The following is a 20,433-nucleotide window of genomic DNA, read 5'->3' as shown; positions in this document are numbered from 1 at the left end:
TTTCCAGGGCCCTCTAAACAATTGTGTTTTTTATTAAAATGGCCATTACAAGACCACGGCACAGTTCATGAGGAGCACTTGATTTACTTAAAAGTTGTTGGGACTCCTAAGGCACTGCTGCCAGAGTCCATTCGTCCAATGACAGGGATTTTCCCATCATGTCATTTGCGTGGAACCTTATTTGAAGAAAGTGCAAGAAAATTCACAACACTGGCAGGACATTATGTATGATATGTGTGCAGTAGTACCATCAAAACTCTGGTTGCCAAATTTTGCTCCATGCTGATATAATTCAGTCTCAGTGTAACTCCTGGTTTGAGGCCAGAAAGCCATCATGAAAACAGACTGATTCAATACAATGAATGCTTTTAGGTGTTTAGATTATTCTAGTCCCATCACGTGTTTTCAGTAAAGGCGAACTGAGCTGCCTTCTGCCAAACTGTGGTCAATGGCATCTGAACATCTGAATGGTGTCATTACATAAGCATAAATCAAGAGACCAGTCAGATGAAAACAAAGCAAGGCACATGACACATACAGGTAAAACAATCTGGACAGGAAAAAAAAAACAGGACATAACTCAGAATGCACAAAAATGAATTACATTAGCAGAAATTCAGCGTACCGGTATACATACAGTCTTTGGTTAGATTAATCATCCCACCCCACCCCAGCCCAACCCTGAACCAACTTCTCCTTTCTCATTTCGTTTAATAGAAATATGAACTTCAGATTTCATGAGGAGCTCTGACCGAGAGCCAGTTGCTTCCACTTCACAATACCACAAGTCAATTTGGTGTGCAGCTGAGAGAAGTAATTCCTGATCACATAACATACCGCCCATATTTTCCCACACACCACTGGCCCCTTTAGATTTAACATTTAAAAGGTCTGTACCATGGGCTTTTTCTGTGTGACTTACACCCCCCCCCCCTGTGAATGTGTACAGGAGGGAGAGCGTCAGCACAAGAGGCCACTGAAAGCAGTGAAGTGAGCGCTGCTTAGTGTGGTCACCGGAGAGAGACCACAGGAAGGAAGTCTGCGGTGACCCCTGCTGGCACAAAGCCAGACAACCACGCTCCTTCCATCACTCGGCGTCACTGAGACTAAGCTTACACACACACACACACACACACACACACACACACACACACACACACACACACACACACACACATCAAATATAAATACCTGTATACTACTTCACTGGAAAAAATCCAACAAAATTGCTAGGTCATTATCTCTGCAGCAATAAATGCCTGTATTTTACCAAATTGGCAATAAAAAAAACCCAGATTAAATGAACAACAGATTCTCTGATCAATAGCATGAGAATGGCGCACCCCAATCATGCATGATGGCGCCTAATTTAGCAGTGACTACAATGACTGTGTTGAATGAAGAGGCTCCACTGCTAACTTCATTTAGTCAGGAACTAAGCTTAGCTCTCACCCTCCTCCTCATTCAAAAGAGCCCTTTGTACCGGCTCAGTATCTTAACTGGCGGGTGGTCAAGACAGGGGGACAGATGGGAGGGACGGTCCCCTCAGCGAACAGAGTTGTCTTTCAGAGAACGGTCACAGACCAGCTCCTGTGCAGGAGAGATACTGTTTGATGCGTCTGATCACGCCGTGACCTTTGCCCGCGTCGAGTTCGGCCTAGAAGCTGAACTGTTTTGATTGTCACTGATAAAATAATAATAATAATAATAATAATAATAATAATAATAATAATAATAATACCAACCACCCCAACAGACCAATAATAAGGGGAGTGTAGTTAGAGTGTGAGCCGGAGAGGGAGTGGTCGGAGTTAACTCCATGAGAGCAACCTGCGGTTTATAGAAGGCACAGTTTGTCCCTTCTCATCAAGGCACAAAATTAAGTGATAAAATGGTAACTGCTACTTAACGAAAACAAATGGGGGTTTGAGAAACTTGAGTTCGATGCAGACTTGAGGAAGTCAAACTTTGTGTTATTGCAGGTGTTTGTTACCCTGACTTCAGTAATGCATGATTTGATGACTAACTGATAACATGTTCCAAGGTTGATACTGTACAGCACTGTTTAGGTTAAACAGTACACATTATGACATTATATGGAATGCATACAGTGGAGTAGGTGTTAACATAGATTGGCACATCCAGTCTGTCTTTGTGTGTAAGAGTGAGTGAATCTATCAGTGTGTGTGTGTGTGTGTGTGTGTGTGTGTGTGTGTGTGTGTGTGTGTGTTAAACATGGACTCATTTAGCCACATGGAGACAGAGCTCCTACAGAAAAGCACTGGGATTGGACCGCGGGTCTTTCTGGTTCCTGTAACGCATGGCAAGCCACACTCCAAAAATCTAGGGAGACAGAGAAAAAGAGTGAGAGAGAAAGAAAGAAAGAAAGAAAGAAAGAAAGAAAGAAAGAAAGAGAGAGTAAGGTGGGAGGAAATGGATTTAATAATTTACCCTCCTAAATAGCACTTAGAGAGAATAGCAAAGTTCATTGTTCCCCATCACTCATTCAAGTGATTGTCTGCTAGAGTTGTCTTGTGGACAGTCTCGCCTTGGGACCCACAATTTCCCATGGTCATTAAGGTGCAACCCATAAAGCACATTAGCCTATGTCTGATAGAGTTTTTACCAGAAGTTATCTTCAGCTTTACTCTCTGCCCAGCTTCAAACTTCACATACCGGTAATATCATTCATCAAACAAGCTTGTTCTATAAACACAGAGTTCTTCCCCTTCACACAAAACTGCACATAACAAAGCTTATGGGTCACCAGCCATCCACAAAGGATAAGAAAATATGTTGGATGTTGGTTAGACAGTAATCACTTAAAAATGCTACTTTTCTAACAGGATTATGAAGCTTCAACTAGCAACTAGATCACCAATAGCATCCCTGCCAACAGCTAGTAAGTAACCCCCCCCCCCCCCCCCCCCCCAGCTCACGTTACAGCACTACGCCAGCCTACAGTACATTTCACACTTCAGAGAGAGCGAGAGCCAGTGTGAGTGTGTGCGTGTGAATCACACCTGTGTGAAACTGAAGAAGAGTCCGACTCCTCCGAGGATCTTGAGGACTTTGCCGGAGTGCAGCAGCATTCGGTCCCCACAGGTGGAGCACTCCTTCTCCTTACTCTCCTTACACGCCTGCAAGCAAAAACCACCAGCAGACTTTACACCTTTGAGAAAGAACAAACCTTTATAAATCATTAAGATGTACAAGAATGTGTATGCATGTACTGAATATATATATATGTGAATATGTGTATATACGGTGTGTGTGTGTGTGTTTATGTAGGACAGTGTACAGTTGACTGGCCACAGTGAAAAAGGGTAGCATACTATGTAAAACACTAACTGAAATACCTGACAAATCTATTCACCTTCATCTATGCTCCCTTAACAGATTTAGGTTAACTAACTACAGAGAGTGTCAGTGTATGTGAAACCAAGAACTGAGGCAAGCTTAGTGTGCCTCCCCAGAAAAAAATAAAATAAAAAAAGACAACCAGTCAGCTCTCATTTGATGCATTTTGTTTCCCCGACCCAGGCAAATGGATTGGTTAACGAGCTGCACGCTTCCCATCTCTCCTCTTCTCTTTTCTTCTCCTCTCTCCTCTTCTTCCTTCTCTTCTCCCCTCATTTGTTTTTTCTCTCTTCCTCTCTTTTCACTTCTCTTCTTTCCTCCTCTCATCCGCCGGCCGCTTGGAGCAGACAGGCACGTGGCCAATCGTGCGTCTAAATGCGGCAGGCCCGAGACCGAGCACCGCTGGGAGCGGAGGAGGCCGTCCCGAATGTAGGGCGCGCGGCAGCGCTCAACGGCAACGAGATTACGGAGCGGAGCCAACAAGCCACCCACCTACCCGCTACACTCTGTTTACTGCATGAGCGCTGTGTGTGTATGTGTATGCAGTCACTATGCACAGTCAGAATAGAGAGTATACAAGGCTGTGAGTGAGTGTGTGTATGTGTGTGTGTGCAATCACTATGCACAGTCAGAATAGAGAGTATACAAGGCTGTGAGTGAGTGAGTGTATGTACTGTATATGTGTGTGTGTGTGCAATCACTATGCACAGTCAGAATAGAGAGTATACGAGGCTGTGTATGTGTGTGTGTGTGCAATCACTATGCACAGTCAGAACAGAGAGTATACGAGGCTGTGAGTGTGTGTGTGTGTGTGTGTCTGCAATCACTATGCACAGTCAGAATAGAGAGTATACGAGGCTGTGAGTGTGTGTGTGTCAGTCAGTCAGTCAGTCTCTGCATGTTCATGCTCACACGTTTGTGTGCAGATTACAAAACCATTTCATATCTGAATATCATAATTCTTTTCAAATGCTTTGCTGAGAACATCAGCAGCTCCAGCTAGGTGTTAGTCAGCTTCCTTCCCTCTGTAAGCTTTGTCTGGTGCATCTCAAAAAGGTGTGAGGATGACATCATATGTGTGAGGAAGACAACATATACTGTATACGCATCCTCATGATAAACAGCTAACTATGTGTATGTGCGAAAACATATGTGCTGCACAATAACTATGGAGCCAAGTTAGCTGGACATCCACACTCAAAATGTGTGTGTGTGTGTGTGTGTGTGTGTGTGCTTAGTGAGACCAGAGAGCAGAAAGCTGAAACTCACACAGCATATGTTGAAGGGAAACGACTGAGAGAAAGGAGCCTCACTGTTGCCCATGGCATGCCCACACAGCCAGTCTGAGGTTGGGCAGCTGGACTGAGGTTTAGCCATAGCACGTGATTATGTCTGTGCCCCTCAGCCCCTATCCTGAGATCTACTATCCTGGACAGAATGTGGGATATGCACTCTCTGTTCATATACAACAAGTGTGTACAAACATGCAGGTCTGTATGAATACAATAGTAAGAAAAAACTGTATGAGTACAAGTAGTAAGAAAAACGTGTCAAAAAGAAGTGTGTGTGTGTGTGTGTGTGTGTGTGTGTGTGTGTGTGTGTGCATGTGTGTGTGTGTGTGTGTGCATGTGTGTGTGTGTGTGTGTGTGCATGTGTGTGCGTACATGCACCTGTGTGAGTACAGACATACCGCTTTACACGAGTTGACGTCTATCTTGAACTGCTCCATGCTGTCAGTGGTGTTGAGGAAGCCACAGCAGTCCAGCTGGTTCTCCACACTCAGACGCATTTCTTCGCCCATGTAGGTCCATGAGCTGTACAGCAGCTTACCCTACACATACACAAACATGTAGAAATTAACATACTGCTGCACACACTTTCATAATGCATGTCAAAAAGTCCATATGAAAACTTACTGCATTAATCAAACATACACACACACACAGATTTTTGCACTACAGGAACACCACAGCACAAACACCTGAGGCTGTAGGGTGGTTATGCATAAACACACACATTCTCTCTCTCACACACACACACACACACACACAAACACACAAATCAACAACAGCATAAAGGGATCACCGGAGACTGAGACACCAATGGAGAAAATAACACTCCTTCACTCTCAAACACAAAACCATCACACAGTCAGTGAGCCACCAACCTGCTGATCCTTGCTGATGGCTAGACAGGAGCATGACGTTCCAAACTGGAAGAGGAACACCAGGAACAGAATGAGCATGTACTGAGCGCAAGAGAACAGGGGTCAAGGAATTTACTCCAGCAGAACGATCACACCAACACTGCCACTGGGAAATGGCACACACTACCGCACACTATCACACACACTACTCATGTACGAGGAGCAAGAAGAGCAAGTCTAGATAAGGCGAGATGCGAGGTTACCCTCAAGAATGACCAGACGACATGGGAGAATCAACAGAGCCGACCATAGTAGTCTATGATCTACTGTCTACAGAAGGTAAAGGCTCACCAGAGAAACAATCCTCCAACTAGGGGAGAGCCTCTAGAAACAAGCGTTCCAACTAAATTAGAGAAAAGCAGAGTTTTTCAGATCCTGTTAAGGAAATGATTTTCTTTCACAAGCACTGTTCCTATGGAATCATAGACAACTAGATGTACCGCAAAGCGGTACAAAATATGACCGCCTCTCAGTCCTGCACATTCTCGTATGCCTACATGTCTACTGTGTGTGTATTAATGTGTGTGTGTATGTGCATTTATGTACAACCCCAAAACAGAAAAAGTTGGGACATTTTGTAAAATGCAAATAAAAACAGAATGTCATAATATACAAGTCTCGTAAACCCATATTTAGCAGCAAAAAGGACAAAGACAACATATTGAAAATGAAAATTTGGGATATTTCATGGAAAGTATATGTTAATTTTGTATTTGATGCCAGCAACACGTTTCAAAAAAAGTTGGGACGGGAGCATGTTTACCACTGTGCTGCTTCTCCTCTTCATTTAACACGATTCTGTAAATGTTTAGGATAACGTTTTGATAACGAAATGTTCTCCTATTACTCCCCGATATAGGATTTCAGTTGCTCAACAGTATCGGGTATACTTAGTCATGCTTTTCATTCCATTATGCACCTAATTTGACAAATCTGGACTGCAGACAGGCCATCTTAGCACCTGGACTCTTCCTCTATGGAGAAATACTATTTAAATATGTGCAGAATTCATTTTGGCATTGTTTTCCTGAATTATTCAAGGTCGTCCCTGAAAAAGACATTGCCTGGATGACAGTATATGTTGCTCAAAACCTGTATACATCATTCAGAATTGATTGTGCTTTGCCAAATGTACAAGATGCCCATGCTGTAGGCATTAATGCTCCTCCACACCATCATAGATCTTGGCTTGAACTGAGCACTAAAACAAGTTGGATAGGTTGGATACTTGGATAGGCCCTCTCCTCTTTAGCCCAGATGAGTCCATGATTTCCAAAAAAAAAAAAATGGCAAACTTTGATTGGTCTAACCACAGGGCCTTTTTCCACATTACCTCAGTCCATTTTAAACAAGCTCAGGCCCAGATAAGAGGGTGGTACTTTCTGTATCATGTCTCAATTCAATTTTTGCTGTTACAATTTTGGATGCAGTTTTTGAATTGAGTATCAAACTGGGCACGTAGACAATGGTTATCAGAGGTTTTCCTGAGCCCATACAATGACAGGTCTGGAGACAGGTCTGGTGTTGATGCAATGCCACCTGAGGTCCAAAATACCACGGCAATCCAATTTGTTTTTCAGCTATTTCCCCTGTTTGTAAAGATTTCTCTGGATTCTCTGAATGTTTTAATAATATTATGTCCTGTAGATGATGAACTCCCTAAATACATCACAATTCCATGATAAGAAGCATAAAAATGACATTGTTTTATCATTTGTGCACACAGGTTTACACAGAGTGATGAATACCCCTACATCTTTACTTTTAAGAGACCATGCCTCTCTGGAATGCTCTTTTTCATACCCATTCATGTTGCCAGTTCCCTAATTAGTTGTGAAACATTCTTCTTTTTGTTTTCTTTATCATTACACAACTTTTCCAGCATTTTGTTACCCCCGTCCCAACTTTTTTTGAAACATGTTGCTGGTATCAAATTCAAAATTAACATATGTTTTCCATGAAAGAGTCAAATTTGTAATTTTCAACTAAATATGAGTTGCGGATTATTGCAGATTTGCAGATTATTGCATTCTGTTTTTATTCACATTTTACACAACATCCCAATTTTTTCTGTTTTGGGGTTGTATGTGTGTGTGTGTGTGTGTGTGCTTATATGTGTTTGTGTGAATGTTTGTGTGCCTGAATGTATCTTTATGTGAATGTTTGTGTGTGTGTGCTTATATGTGTTTGTGTGAATGTTTGTGTGCCTGAATGTATCTTTATGTGAATGTTTGTGTGTGTGTGCTTATATGTGTTTGTGTGAATGTTTGTGTGCCTGAATGTATCTTTATGTGAATGTTTGTGTGTGTTCATGATTGTGTGTGTGTACATGCGTAGTAATGTACACATATATTAATTTATTGTATTTATATATTGTATTAATTTATTGTATGGTCCCCCATGAACAGAATTCCACAAAACTTGGCATGCATTCAGAGGGTGTCATAATGATCCTACACCTCAAATTCTGTGCAGTTTTGAACCTGTCAGCGGCCAAAGATACCTGCGATTTCAATTCCTCGTTTTTGCTTTTCATTTTTAACTAGGTGGCGCTATAAATCAAATGAGTGGATATGGGATGGTTTGACATGGTTCCTGGAGGCCAACATACAAAAACATTGTCATCCAAGGCCCTACGGTTCTCGAGATATTCACAGAAAACTGTGTCCGGCCATCTACAGGCCAGTTGGTGCACGGTCACTAACTTTACACATAAATTAATTTATTGTATGGCCCCCCAAGAACGGAATTCCATGAAACATGGCATGCATTCGGAGGGTGTGAGAATGATCCTACACCTCCAATTTTGTGCAGTTTTGACCCGGTCAGCCAGAGATACCTGATTACAACACCTAATTTTTGCTTTTTCGTTTTTAACTAGGTGGCACTATACATCAAATGAGTGGTTATGGGATGGGTTGACATGGCCTCTTGAGACCAACATACAAAACAAATGTGGTCCTCCTAGGCCCTAAGGTTCTCGAGATAGTCACAGAAAACTGTGTCCGTCCCACCCTCCTTTCGTGGGGGTCCAGTCCGACAGAGGGGCGACGGATAAAAAAAGAAAACAATGGTTCCGTGTCATCCTTGTGGGGCTACATGCCCAACAAGCTTCGTGCACCCCGGTCTTTCAGTGTCCCGGAAATCGTTGACACAAAACTACTGAAGAAAAAAAAAAAAGAAAGAAAAAAAAAAACTGACTAAACCTATAGACCCTTTCATCAATAAAAACAAAAACAATGCTTGAACGTTCTATTTGGGCCCCAATCTACTTCCTCTACATTAAGATAACATATGGAATGTTAAAAAGGAAGTCTTGTGGGGCCAACTATGATGCTGATAATGGAACTCTCTTGAAAGGGTCCATATGACCGTCGCTTCGCTGTGTGGTGGTCATAATAAATAGTCAGGGAATTTCAGGGAGTTTCAACAAGTGAACTGAATACACATACCCTGGAAATCCAGAGTTCCTGGAGAGCACAATTTGAATTGTGTCTGCAAGACACTCTGCCAATAGACCTCTGAAGTTCGCCTACAAAAAAGAACCAAAACGGCCATCTTTGCCCATAAGGAGATCTGGTTGTTAATTGAAGCCAACTCCCTATGGCAAGTTGCATTGCAAGTTAGCTCTGGGGTAGCAAAAATCTAAGTGTGCCGCCTTCACGTACCGGAGATCACAGTATCCACTAGAAGGCAGAGGACAAAAGTGTGTTCAGGAAAACAACATAGGAAAAATCGCCAGATACCAGATGTCAAAGATGGCAGCTTTTTTGTAGGCGAACTTCAGAGGTCTATGAGTAATGATGCACGTTACTTTTGCCCCTTGCATTGTGGGGAACCAATCACATCGGTATATCTGATATAGGCGGGCCAGAGGCGAGCTAAACAGATGACGACAGCGCTGCAACGTTGGAGGTCAGTAAACATTGGTCATAGTGTTATCCAATTCGATGTCCGGAATCATTCAGAGTAAACATTGGTCTAGTGTTATCCAATTGCGTGCAGTGAGATTTTCAAATGCATGCTTGGTGCCGCCCCTCGAGTTGGGCCATTGCATTGTTCGTGGCCAGACCCTTAATCTTTCTAGATTACCAGGGTCTGGTTTTTCCAGGCTAGAATACAGAATACAGAAATGAGAGCGAAACTGCTGACTACCATGTTCTAGACTAGAACACATACGATATCTACTATGAACCAACACTTCCCTAAGTAACACACAAACAGTGACAGTGTTTATAGTGGACTGTTCCATTAATGACTGGAATTGAAGAGGCAGGTTAAAACTCTGTACATTAAAAAAAATGTAATTTGCTGCCGCTAGGGGCGCGTCTAGATTTCTAGGCTAATAAAACTACCAAATTTCACCTAAATGTCAAAAAAACAAAAATGTTTAATATTCACCTCACTTTGATCTATCTAAGTATATCCCTTGTTGTTGAATATAATTTGATGCTTATACTTGGTGTAAGAAAAACACAAAAAGCTGTTTTTCTCAGTTTGGCATTTTTGCAGATACTGCTCTTTGGCTTTGTAGGGCAGAATAGTTTTAATCATAGACACTTAGAAAAGCTGGGATTGGGTGAATTTGATTGCAGGTCATCTGCGGCGGGGAAGGATGAAATATCAAAAAGCCCATGATTGTGATACAGTTAGCGGACATCACACTCTGTGAGTGTGAATGTGTGTCTGTGTCCACACACACATTCTCACTTACAATTCCCCCTCTTCCAAAATTGCACATTGCACATTTCTCAGCTTAAAGGAGAAATCCAGTGATTTTTCACATAGATCTCCGTTTCTTGAGGTCACCGAGTACTGTCGGTACAAAAAAAAACCTTTCTATAGCCAGCAGCTAAAGTAGCCAGGCAGCTACAGCCCTACACTCTGGGGGCATGAACATGGGGGCTCACGGACATGCCTCCAGTCACAGTGTAGCGCTGGACTTCTCCTTTAAGTGTGCTAGTCTCTGTGTGTGTGTGAGTGAAGGATACGAAGAAGAGCAGGACTTGGTGGTGGCTGGAGGTGCTGATGAGTCCGATGATGGCGATGAGGAGGACGAAGACGCCCACGGCGATCACCCCGCCGATGATGTGGATGCTGGAGACGATGCCGTAGCCTTTCCCCCACGCAGCCACGCCTATGAGGAGCAGGCCCACCAGCTGGGGAAGGACCAAAGAGCAGTTACACAACCAACATCCGTGTATGGAAACACATACTTATCACACAAGTAACATGTGTACACATTCACTCAAAACAACATGCATACACAGTCAGGGCCATAGACTGTATGGGCAGCCGTGGCCTACCGGCCTACTTCCCTTGTAACCAGAGGGTTGCCGGTTCGAACCCCGACCAGTAGGCACGGCTGAAGTGCCCTTGAGCAAGGCACCTAACCCCTCACTGCTCCCCGAGCGCTGCTGTTGTTGCAGGCAGCTCAATGCGCTGGGATTAGTGTGTGCTTCACCTCACTGTGTGCTCACTGTGTGCTGAGTGTGTTTCACTAATTCACGGATTGGGATAAATGCAGAGACCAAATTTCCCTCATGGGATCAAGAGTATATATACACACTTATATAGAACATATAGTCTAGACACATATAGGCCTACACATATCACACAACACAAAGACCACATACCTTCATACAGTCACAGTCCCACTCGTTCTCTCTCTCTCTCTCTCTCTCACACACACACACACAGACAAAATTAACTTCAACACATATTCCTCACTTAGTTTCTCTTCCTCTTTCTTTCCCTCAGTCAACAAAAAATGTCTTCTTTGTCTGAACCTGCTATTCCTCTGATACTGGGCAGGATTACCATTGCAACAACACATCAGCAGTAGGGTAAAACTACCTTGTCTGACGATGGTCTAATCCCAATTCATGTTCCCTATTAGTGGGTCCCACTAATACAACATGCTGTTATTGGCCACGTGTTTCCTGTGGTATGCATTGTAGTGACAACCAAGAGTTCACTAACTCACCCTTTAGGATGCTTGATTTAGAATGTGAATGTTACGCATGTTTGGCCTGGTTTCTGGCTGAGATCCATCCAAGGATGTCTATATTGGAGCTAACACCATCTGCTGGCAGCCCGTGTATATGGAGCTGCTGGTGAAATGCAGACGAATGGGGAGGAGGTGGGATGCTTAGGTACACCGGAGAGTGTGACAGGAGACAGGTAAGGCAGATTTCAGTTCTGAAGAAGGATGGGAGTGGGGTGAGTGACAGCTGTCAATCATCTCCAATGAGCACCTCCCAAATGATTTTTAAACAACAAAACATCATCTAAATGGCAAATGCACTTACTCCTCTGAGCACTAAGAGCATTTTACAGAGTGCCTAATGCCTCACATTCACCCATGGACACACAGACACAGACACACAGACACACACACTCTTACACCGATACTGCCATGCAAAGTGTTTGGATATCGATTGGAAACAGTTTGAAGTTCAGTGTCTTGCTCAAGGACACTTCAACAGGATCAGGAGGAGTCAGTAACTGGACGACTCATCTACCTCCTTGGCCACCTCTGCCCAAAACATCAAAAAATCATTTCAAACAAGCAGGGGCTTTTTTTTTTTACTTTGGCAGCAGATTATTATTATAATAATTAGATTGGATTGTGCCCCGGCGGATTGTGCCCCGGCGGATCCCCCCGGATCCCCCCCCCCCCCCCCCCCATATCACATCTCTTCTCCCGTGACAGAATACCAATCCCTCAGTTTGAATTACGGACGGAGTGTGCATTCTGGTGGTCAGCATTCTGTCCGCAAAGGAAGACTAGCTTCATACATCTTGAAGAATTCTAAACATGCCCTTGCAGAGTGTCACAGGACCTCACCATAATCAACAGATGTGAAACGAAAAAAGGACTCTCTGTAATGGGAACTGCACCAGACATTTCCAGACAGAATTAGCCTGTATACCGCCACACATAAATAACCTTTGGCACTAGACCTTTCTGTGACTGTCTGACCAAAGGCATCTCAAACACAAGACTCAAAAGCTCATACCCGACTCATTCTGGTACCCACGTTTTCAAGGGCTTAAGATTCTAATTTACCCCTAGGCTACCTGAGGCCAAACCATCATTAGCCTAAATTAAATTTTAATCAGTAGCCTAGTACAGTGTTTTTCAACCACTCTGCCGGGGCACACTAGTGTGCCGTGAGAGATAATCAGGTGTGCCGCAGAAAATTACCCAAATGTCACTCACTGGTCCAGAAAAGCAACTGTTGCATCAAAGAATTTATAACCACATACTCTCATTGATTGTATGATTGCACTATTTGTGGTATGCAGGCATTGTACAACGGGGACCCCATATCCAGTATTCACAGAATCATCACATATCCAGTTCATAACAACAATTAAATTAGATATAGTCACCTACAAATGAAACAGAGGGCGCTTGTTTTATTGAGCAGGTCTTGCATAGAAGCCATAATAAGGCCATATCTGTGTATTATTTGAAATTTTAGGCTATGGTATGTTTATTTTTTCTTCACAGAGGATGTTAGTGTGCCTTGGGACATTTTAAGTGTCAAAAGTGTGCCGTGGCACAAAAAAGGTTGAAAAACACTGGCCTAGTAAACAACAAGTGGCAGGCTCTAGTATTTTGCGCACATCGTATTTTTCTGATGGCAACCAGAGGCGGCGCCAGAGATTTTTTTCTGCATAAAATTCAGGGTACTCATTAGGCCTACTCATCATCCAGATGTTCATAGGCTATTTGGAGGGGACAGTTGTTTGGAGTCCATGTTGTTGCGCGATAATGTGTTCAGTGCTAGATGTTGGACTTTCATGTGCAGCGCGACAACATACACTTCTAATTTCCGTCTACAGGCACCGAAAAAAAACACGTATCGCTACGTGACTACATGCGATTACTTAAACCTTGAGTAACTTTGGTCATATTTGATGACTAGGTTGAGCGGGCAAACTCCACACAGTAAAACCTAACTAACGTTGATTCCATCAAAGCACTTCTCTTTAATTACTGCGGTGGACGGAGACACAGACGCTTAGTTATGGTAACGTTAGCCTAACACTTATACAAAGAACAAGGACAAACTTCATTAACTCACTATATCTCTATGTGCCATGCCAAATTGACAGTTATAAACATTGTGCTAAACATTCGCTTTAATTTAGTATTGGGAAGTTCGCCAACTACAGTACAAATTAAACAGCTGGGTTAGCTTCACTCACAGAACATACAATACAGTATTAGCGTTAGCTTGGTTAAAGATGAAACAGTCTCCACAGTCACAGGACGTAAACGAAGTACTTAACTGTGTATGCTATCATAACCTACAGAACTAAAAGGCAAAAGTGTCAAACGCGTAAACTCAGTAAGTTGCTGTTGGCAAAAGCTTTAGTAATAGCTACATACTCAGCTAACTTTGTCACCTAGGTGTGCGTTCACTCAATGGACATTGATCTTAGCAGCTAAGCTATCAAGCTAGCTATCCTTTTGACTTGGGGAACATAACAGATTGATAAAATATTTGAGTCACTTACCATGTAAACCACATTTAGTGAATACAGAGCATTCTTTGAACACGTGAAGCCCCCACAAACCATCTTCAAATCCAATGTTTTAACACTTTCAAAAGTCCATACACATTATCGGTAAGCCTCTGCCGCTTTCAAGCGAACGCTTTGCTTTCTCTTGTTCGTAGAGACTCCTACGATTGGTCATGCACGTTGTTTTTCTCATTACAAAGATATTTCAGGTGATGACGCAGTTGAACTTACACGTCGTTTAAAGGTAGACAACCCAGAGAATGTCTAATAGGAGACAAAACCAATCACAGACCATATGCGTGTTGGTGTACAAGGCAGAAAAGTTAAGGCTTGAAGTTAGGGGAATTAGTGTAAAAGTTATCGATCACATCAGCGCATGCAACTTTATGCCATTCAATTTGCCATCCTCTCATGGGCTAGGACTAGGCTGACCAGAGAATGAGGAATAGCCTTCTTCAAAACTGAGTTAAGAAACACGGTTTCTAGCCTATTAAAAGTCTAGCTTATTTTAATTAATTTAATTAGAATATCCTACATGAATTGGGACTGGAGCTTGTGCTTAAAAAGTCAGTGCTGTATAGATAGACTAGGCTATTCCCCACATAGCATGCATTCTTCGGAAACGACCTGAATATCGCATGTAGTTGAGCCAGGTAGGCTCGGTAGCCTGGGATAAAGAGCGCATCAGCATTTTGACAGCACATCCAGGAAGTTAACTAAGAGTCATGCATGTAGCTAGACGATAGTAAGTATAGAACAGGAAATCAACCACACTGTGCGTCTCTGTGGATATCACAGATGCATTTTCTGAGCCTATCCCAGTCCATCATGATTGGGAAATAGGCAATGAATAGCTGTCAGGTTATGTATTGGGCCGCCGAGTATTGACTGATGGACTGCCACTGTCATACAGACTACTTGACATCGCTGTAAAGATTCAACATGAACAACCCCATGAAGTTGGCACAGTCGACCGCGATACGGGTGGAAGTAAAACGACATGAAAACCTCAAGAACTCCTTTGCCAAACTCTTCAAGCAGTTGGACAGAATCCAGGATCAACAGCTTCGTTCCGGTCTTACAGTATACCTGCACAGTGTTCAAGGTAAGAGTGTTTATGTTTTTTTATTGGCCTAATAAAATCAATTCATTGATGCGTGAGATTGGCATGTCATTTAAGTGGTTGTTGAATTCTGAAAATTACAAACATTTTGAAAATGCTATCTAAAATAAAATGATAGACACATATGCAGAATGAGAGGAATGTCATTATTAGCTTGACACATTAACTTTGAGAATATAAATACATAAATGTTGTAGGCTGCCTGGCGTTGGTATACTTCACAAGGGGTGTGTGTGTTGGTTGGGGGCTGGGGGGCGGTGTACATGAAATTCTAAAGGAAGGGCATTGGTTGGCAGAGCCCGGGTGTCTTCAGGAGAACACTGTCATTCAGTTAAACCAGCTGTGAAGGTGAAATAACTGATAGGGTTTTGAGAGGAAAGCATTCACTTTCCAAGAAAGCTTTTTAGATGACGCAGGGGCAGCATTCTTGAGTCTGTGAGTTAAGGAAGGAAGTTGGTTTTAACAGTCGCTTTTCTTTACATGACATCTACTAACTTTTTATAGACCATGTACAATAATGCACACAATACGAAACATGCTATACATCAAAACACACAAAGGTCATGGATGCATTATGCATAATGCAAAGACTAGAACAATAATTGAAATTGAGAAAAAGGTTAGGCCTATTTATTTTTAAACCCCAAGGGGATACCCAGTTGTGTGGGCACCTATGTCGAATCTGGACAGCTTCTTTGACCAAGAACAACAGCACTGCCTTCCAGACAGCCTATTAATAGTTCATCCTTCACTGATGCTATTTTGATTCAGAGAAAAATCGAAGGTACAGAGGCCTGTGAAGTGCATTTAATACTGCTGTGTCGCTTGCCTGTTTATTCTTTTCCCTCGGATATAGCTCAGCAAAGACCCCATGATTTAATCAAAATGTATTTAAATAAAACATTTATTTGTATGCTTATTATCATAACACTGATTGGATGATTGGATTTTGATCAGCATCTAGAAGGACATTTATGCACTGTGTTTAAATGTGTCGTAACTTTTGCAGTTTGCAGTTTTCTGAAAATGTTTGTCTCAAAGCTTAGCTCTGAAACACTTAAGTCTTTAAGGGAGTTGATGGAGTCAAAACTTATTATCAAACAATTTATTGCGTAGAAGAAAGCTAGAGGCAAAAAGAGGCGGTCTTCTGCGATCAGGACTGTCTGGAAAGGAGAGAACAAACTGGTTTGGTTTGTAGTTCTAAAAGACCACATCATGAATGTAATAAATGTGATTTATGAATTGTTGGATGGTGTCAACTTCCTAATTAACATTCTTGAAGTGTAGGCTGTTTTGTCCAATAATAAATAAACATTAGATTAAGTTGTTCAGTCAATAAGATTCCACTAAGTTAATCAGTCTGGTCAAAATCTGTGGCCATGGTGGTAGATTGAGTGCCGTTGTGTACATCCAAGTGCAATCCTGTATGATGGTCCACAGGGTTTAGCTCATAGACTTAGTTGTCTTAAGTGGTGTGGTTCTTTCAGAGATACATCTTTCATGCGTTGTGCTGCCTTACACAATCTGTGGTTGCCAGTCGTGTTGCTTCTGTAATAGTTGCCATGGCAGCCATCCTGTTTCCTTTGTGCCACTCTTCAGAGAACCCTCAACCCACTTCCTATGCTGAAGACAAGGGCTGCCACTGCCAGAACCTAGTGCTGTACACTTTGTCATGCGCTCACACACTCATCGTGCTGCTGTACCTGCACAGGCATGTACAGCATTTATGTTTCATGGGCACACACACACACACACACACACACACACACACACACACACACACACACACAGGAATATTCACAGTTGATCACTGACATACTTTCAGTTCCATCCTCACATTTTCCTTTGGGTAATCTATTGATGTAGCCAGTTCTCTATCATAAAGGCTAAAGTGCTAGTTCTTTATCAAGTATGATTTTGTAAGATGAAGATATCAGGTATCTGTATCTCTAGCAAAGTCTCTTCTCTTCTTTTCTTTTCTCTTCTCTTCTCTTCTTTATCTTCTTCTCTGTTCTTCTCTTCCCTTCCCTTCTCTTTCTTCAGCGTAATAAGAAGTGTCTCGATTGGCCCCAAATCAAACAGAATGGCATCTGACTAAGCACTAGAGACATCTCCACTCCCACTCGCTCTCACTCCAACTGCTCCCAGACACGGGGCCCCAAAATGGAAAGATCAAACGAGCAAGTGGCTGATGCCAAACAAAAAAAAAAGAGCATCACTTTCATCACATCACTGTGTCGTTTACACGCCGTGGCACTCTGATTAAGCCACATCCACAATGGCGTAGAGTGTGGGAGTTTAATTCATTATCTCGTATAGATTGAGGAGAGACCAATGTATGGTGGCCTGAAGCATGTAGGAAGGCAAGCGCTGCTCTTGCAGTGATATTACCCGGGTCAGGGTAATTAGGGTGTTATATTTTTTCTCAGTTGCTTTAATGCCTCTGTCAACTCTGACATCATGATTCCAAAACAGTTAACACACAGGCCTAAACAGAAGCATTCAAAATGACACATTGTCTTCGCAAAAGGCTCTAACAGTGACAAAAGCAGAATTGTATGTTTAAAAACACAAAGGAGCATATCACAGCATTATGTAAGATGAAATTATCAGACCTACAGTAAGCACCTAGACAAGATAAATTGATACAATGAGCTACAACTGTCTATTTTCGTTGAAATATACCTACAGTAAGCACCTGGACTTTTGGGTAACACTCCATAATAAGGTGCCATAATAAATAGCAAACTAACCCTTTGTTAATATTTGGTAATTGTTACTAAAATATCTATTTGGCACAAGTTAATAGTTTTTTCATCATTAATTAAATATTAGTTGTTTGCATAAAATCTGTATGTTAATGTTTTAACAAATCTATTAACTAATATTGTATTAATATTTGTTAATAGTTAACTAAATGTCTTTTTGGCACTAATTAACAGTTATTTCTTACATCATGTTTATTTACAAACTATATTCTAATATAAAAGTTAATGACATATTATTATTTATCTAGCTTTTCTGATTAGCTTTGTGGAGAATTTATGGAATTTATGGTTTATGGCTTTATGGTCTTGGGTGTATAAGGCACCCTACTACCAGTGGTTGGTTGTGTGAGAGTTTGCGCACCTCTTCTTCCACTTCATCGTTATTGGATACCTTTGTGATTGGCTGTCCTGTAATTGGTGACCCTCTGTCTAGTGTTTGAAAGTAGTGTACTCTTTGCCTTTGGAAGTACTATTTGGTTGCTGCTTGAATTTGGTGAAATTCAGGGGAGGGGGGTGTAACAGAGTTAGAAATGTAGTTTAGTGTTTGTATGTGATTTTCGCCGTAATTAAGCAGCTTTATTGAGATTGGTGTTTTGGAGCCCCCTTTGGAGAAACGGTATACTGCAGCTCTGCTGCGTTTTGTCCTTGTATTGTTGCCATAGCCGGTCAGAAGCGGTATGCTTTGCATTGGGTAGGCTGACTGTATAAAGCACTCCACGCTTTGTTTTAATTTTGTAACTGTAAAATGTTGTTTAAGTCAAAAACTTCGATATACCACCTGTATTATATTACTTTACATGTATTGTTAGGATTTGGGTGCAATTCTAGCAACGTAGAGAACGTTTTCATTATGACCACGAGTTCATACACACTGAGTCTAACGTGACTAGCTGCATTCCATGCTATGATTCCATGTCGCATGTCTCCCTTGCTAGTAGGGCTGACAGTGATGGTATAGGAATGATGCATGTAGCCTAATATAGCCCATTCAACTACTTTTTATTTTGCTTGTGCAGATGCTGTTTTATGTATGCCAGTGCCTGAAGGCATGTTTTGTTGTAACCTTTCCTAAAGGAATAAATGTGATAAGCCAGTTTTGGTCTCAGTCCCTTCACCGTCTGACTAATAGTTATATATTACTAATATATTAATAAAGCTTAACCAACTTTATTATAAGGGTCCCCCATACTGATAGTTATATATTACTAATATATTAATTAAGCTTAACCAACTTTATTATAAGGGACCCCACACTGATAGCTATATACTACTAATATATTAATTAAGCTTAACCAACTTTATTATAAGAGTCCCCCATACTGATAGTTATATATTACTAATATATTGATTAAGCTTAACCAACTTTATTGCAAGCGGTTCCGGCGCCGACAAGAGTGGCAGCATGTCAAGGTAGCTCTGTGTTTTTTTTCTTGAATTTCCCCTTGGGGATCAATAAAGTATCTATCTATCTATATATTGTTAAGGGTCCTATGGGGAGTGGTTCATATTAGGATAGGCAGAAGCACAGTTTAATAACAATTAGTTAAATAATAATAAGTCATTAACTTTTCTATTAACATATAGTTTGTAAATAAACATTTAACATGATGTAAGAAATAACTGTTAATTAGTGCCAAAAAGACATTTAGTTAACTATTAACACATATTAATACAATATTAGTTAATAGATTTGCTAAAACATTAACATACAGATTTTATGCAAACAACTAATATTTAATTAATGATGAAAAAACTATTAACTTGTGCCAAATAGATATGTTAGTAACAATTAACAAATATTAACAAAGGGTTAGGTAATTACTAGTTTGCTATTTATTATGGCACCTTATTAAGGAGTGTTACCGACTTTTGTACTGCTTTCTTAATCAAATAGCAGTTACAGTACTTTCTCTAGTGTGCCTTTGGCCTCTTTGATCCATGCTTGCAAATAATAACACACAACTGAGGTGGTATCTTTTTTAAGTATATTTTTGGGCTTTTTTATGCCTTTATTGCGGATAGGATAGTGGAGAATGACAGGAAGTGAATGGGAGAGAGAGTCGGGGTGGGATCCGGAAAGGACCACGGGGCGGGAATCGAACCCTGGTCGCCGGCGTACGGTGCAGGTGCTCCAGCCAGTTGCACCATGGCCGGGGCCAGAGTTGGTATCTTATATGGAAAATGAATGATTGCTGATGGAAAAATTGTGCAAAGTAGTTTCACACAGTGTTCGACACAATTAATCCAATAGAGTCTGGAGTCTGTCTGTGTTAAATGTGTGAAAAAGTGTAACACATTTGTAAGCGATGACTTCTGTTGTGCTAAGAAAGTGAAGATGAAGTGAATCCTAGTTTCATGAAGTGCATCCGGCTTGACTCGAGTAGTGAGATGTTTCAACTCCATATGCAATAATTTTCATTAGGCACAGATATTATGCA

At 41.5% G+C, this 20,433-nt stretch overlaps 2 protein-coding genes across 2 annotated transcripts in view; one reads left to right on the top strand and one right to left on the bottom strand.

Annotated features, from left to right (window-relative positions):
• Positions 1-823: 823 nt before the first annotated feature.
• Positions 824-14,272, bottom strand: LOC121706984 (tetraspanin-31-like). Its single transcript, XM_042089168.1, has 6 exons — positions 14,099-14,272; positions 10,558-10,725; positions 5,528-5,608; positions 5,051-5,191; positions 3,024-3,140; positions 824-2,343 (listed from the first exon to the last, which is right to left on the bottom strand). The coding sequence occupies exons 1-6, from the start codon at positions 14,159-14,161 to the stop codon at positions 2,269-2,271; spliced, it is 645 nt and encodes a 214-aa protein (XP_041945102.1). The 5' UTR covers positions 14,162-14,272; the 3' UTR covers positions 824-2,268.
• Positions 14,273-14,355: 83 nt separating this feature from the next.
• The window catches only part of LOC121706983 (arf-GAP with GTPase, ANK repeat and PH domain-containing protein 1-like), a 35,341-nt gene continuing 29,263 nt past the window's right edge, over positions 14,356-20,433 (top strand). Inside the window, exon 1 of the mRNA XM_042089167.1 lies at positions 14,356-15,209. Within this exon, the coding sequence (XP_041945101.1) occupies positions 15,047-15,209 (163 nt within the window). The 5' untranslated portion in view covers positions 14,356-15,046. The remainder of the gene's footprint in view (positions 15,210-20,433) is intronic.

This window comes from Alosa sapidissima, chromosome 4 (assembly GCF_018492685.1).
Source record: "Alosa sapidissima isolate fAloSap1 chromosome 4, fAloSap1.pri, whole genome shotgun sequence".
In the NCBI taxonomy this organism is placed as follows: domain Eukaryota; kingdom Metazoa; phylum Chordata; class Actinopteri; order Clupeiformes; family Clupeidae; genus Alosa; species Alosa sapidissima.
Note: the sequence above shows the minus strand (reverse complement) of the source record. Positions and strands in the feature narration are given on the sequence as shown.

Coding starts and splice junctions, on each gene's coding strand:
- LOC121706984 (XM_042089168.1), bottom strand. CDS start 14,161: ATGGTTTGTGGGGGCTTCACGTGTTCAAAGAATGCTCTGTATTCACTA. Junction 5,609..10,557: donor ACCAAGTCCTGCTCTTCTTC/GTATCCTTCACT, acceptor TCTTGCGCTCAG/TACATGCTCATTCTGTTCCT. Junction 3,141..5,050: donor ACGTCAACTCGTGTAAAGCG/GTATGTCTGTAC, acceptor TTTTGCTTGCAG/GCGTGTAAGGAGAGTAAGGA.